We start from the raw sequence: 2,865 nt of genomic DNA, 5'->3' as shown, positions 1-2,865 counted from the left end.
GTATGACATATTATCTTATTCTGGTTACTGGGAATTAGCTATAAATTAAATTTTGTCTTTTATCTATATAGAACACCTAATGCTTTTTATTGGAGGAGTATTAGAAAACAATATTTAAAACTATATTTGTTTCTGGATTAAATAGTGATGACTGTACCATATACTAAAAATATACTAATATCATTGAATTGTACACTTTGTAATGTGTGAATTTTATAGCATGTGAACCACATCTTAATAAAGCTATTATTTTAAAAATATGTTAAAATGAATCATTCAATGAAAGCATTATGATATTTAAATATTTTTTAATTAAGCTTTGAATTGAAACTACCATTTCAGTGGAATATGAGAATCATTTCTTAAACAAATTTGTGAAATATAAAACTTTAACATCAATTCAGACGCTTTAACTTGTGACTATTCTGATATCCCCCTTGACGTTTGCTTCTATCTTATTATTATTCATTTCCAGATTCAGGTTTTGCATTACTTTGAAGAGCATTTTATCATCTTTTTTATCTCCTGAAGCAGCCCTTTTGTTGAGAGCTTCTTCTGCTACAATAAAAAACTGTTCCGTTGGTTGAAGAATGCTTACTCCGTAGCCTTTGTTGCTATAAATATGATTATTTGTCATCTTCAATTTGGGTGCTGGAAGAACCTATTAAATTATTTGAGGAAATTAGTTTTTCAATAATTTTATTTAAAAAATGAAGTAATGAACATATAAAAATTAGCTTAGACTTTATTCTTGGATTAACAGATTTTTTAAAGCAACCAACACTCTCAATTTTGAACAAGTGTTAAGTGCTATTTTCATGACACCAACTAATGTAATATTAACTACAAAAATATTTAATAAGAATTTTTTTGGCCGGTCGCGGTGGCTCATGCCTGTAATCCCAGCACTTTGGGAGGCTGAGGTGGGTGGATCACGACGTCAGGAGTTCAATATCAACCTGGCCAAGATGGTGAAACCCCATCTCTACTAAAAATAAAAAAAAAATTAGCTGGGCGTGGTGGTGGGTGCCTGCAATCCCAGCTATTCAGGAGGCTGAGGCTGAGAATTGTTCGAACCCAAGAGGCGGAGGTTGCAGTAAGCCGAGATCATGCCACTGCACTCCAGCCTGGGCGACAGAGTGAGACTCTGTCTCAAAAAAAAAAAAAATGTTTTTTTTTTTAGATGGAGTCTTGCTTTGTCGCCCAGGCTGGAGTTCAATGGCACGGTCTTAGCTCACTGCAACCTCCGTTCACTGCAACCTCTGCCTCCCGGGTCAAGTGATTCTCCTGCCTCAGCCTCTCAAGTAGCTGGGACTACAGGTGCGTGCCACCACACCTGGCTAATATTTGTATTTTCAGTAGAGACAGGGTTTCAATATTTTGGCCAGGCTGGTCTCGAGCTCCTGACCTCATGATCCATCTGCCTTGGCCTCCCAAAGCGCTGGAATTACATGTGTGACCCACCGCGCCCAGCCAATAAGAAAATATTAAATGAGTCAGGTGTGGTGGCTCACGCCCTGTAATCCCAGCTCTTAAGAAGGCAGAGGCAGAAAGATAGCTGGAGCCCAGGAGTTCGAGATCTGCCTGGGCAATATCGCAAGACCCCATTCTCCACAAAAAGAAAAAGAAAAAAAAAATAAGTGTAAGAAAATATTAAATGAAGTTTTCAATTTACTTTTATCAGTTATTGACAAAAACAACTAATTCTGTATGGGGATACAACCCGTGAAGTCGACCTCTCATAACATAATAAACATGAAAATAAATAATTTCAAATAATATGTGAGTTGGAGAAAATAAGGTAATGTGATAGTATGACTGGGTGGGGAGAGGTTACCACTTGAGTGTTCTTTACATTAAAGGCTTCTTTGAAGAGGGACAATCACATTCAGATAGTAATAAGAAAGTCTATAGAAAGAGTGCTTCAGGTCAGGTGTGGTGGCTCACCCCTATAATCCCAGCACTTCGGGAGGCAGAGGCGGGCAAATCACCTGAGGTCAGTAGTTCGAGACCAGCCTGACCAACATGGAGAAACCCCGTCTCTATTAAAAATACAAAATTAGCTGGGCGTGGTGGCGCATGCCTGTAATCCCAGCTACATAGGAAGCTGAGGCAGGAAAATCGCTTGAACCTGGGAGGCAGACGTTGCGGTGAGCCGAGATCGTGCCATTGCACTCCAGCCTGGGCAACAAGAGCGAAACTTCATCTCAAACAAACAAACAAACAAAGAGTGCTTCAGGTGACGGTAACAGCCAGAACAAGGTTAATAATTTCTGGGAACACAAACAAAGCCAGTGTGGCTCAAATATAATGTGTAAGAGGAAGATTGGAAGGAGATTAAGTTGGAGAAAGCAGAGGCCAGATCTTATCAGATTTTATAAACCATATTTATCAAATTTTAATGTTACGTATATATCATTTGGGAGCTTGTTAAAGACCACATTTTGTTCAAATAGTCTGGTGTGAGGCTCAAAATTCTCCACTTCTAACAAACTACCAGATGATGCCAATGCTGCTGGTCCATGGCTCACACTTTGAGTATCAGGAATATGATTCTTAAAGTGTGAGTTCAACCAGCAGTACCAGCATCACCTAGGAACTTACTAAAACAAATTCTCTGGCTCCACCCTAGACTTGCTGAATCAGAAAGCAGAGTGGACCTCTGCAAGAATGATTCTGATGCATGCTAACATTCAAGGACCACTGAAAAATTGAAAAATATTTAAGAACAGAAAAAATGTTTTAAGACAAATCAAAGATTTTAAAACTGCGGCCGGGCGCGGTGGCTCAAGCCTGTAATCCCAGCACTTTGGGAGGCTGAGACGGGTGGATCACGAGGTCAGGAGATCGAGACCATCCTGGCTA

The 2,865-nt window shown here is 39.3% G+C and overlaps 1 protein-coding gene across 1 annotated transcript in view; it reads right to left on the bottom strand.

Moving 5' to 3' along the window:
- Window positions 1-291: 291 nt before the first annotated feature.
- The window catches only part of SHCBP1L (SHC SH2-domain binding protein 1-like), a 48,706-nt gene continuing 46,132 nt past the window's right edge, over window positions 292-2,865 (bottom strand). Inside the window, exon 10 of the mRNA XM_011942107.1 lies at window positions 292-661. Coding sequence (XP_011797497.1) covers window positions 410-661 — 252 coding nt within the window. The 3' untranslated portion in view covers window positions 292-409. The remainder of the gene's footprint in view (window positions 662-2,865) is intronic.

This window comes from Colobus angolensis, unplaced genomic scaffold (assembly GCF_000951035.1).
Source record: "Colobus angolensis palliatus isolate OR3802 unplaced genomic scaffold, Cang.pa_1.0 Scaffold206, whole genome shotgun sequence".
Classification (NCBI taxonomy): Eukaryota; Metazoa; Chordata; class Mammalia; order Primates; family Cercopithecidae; genus Colobus; species Colobus angolensis.
This window is presented reverse-complemented; position numbering and strand designations above follow the sequence as displayed.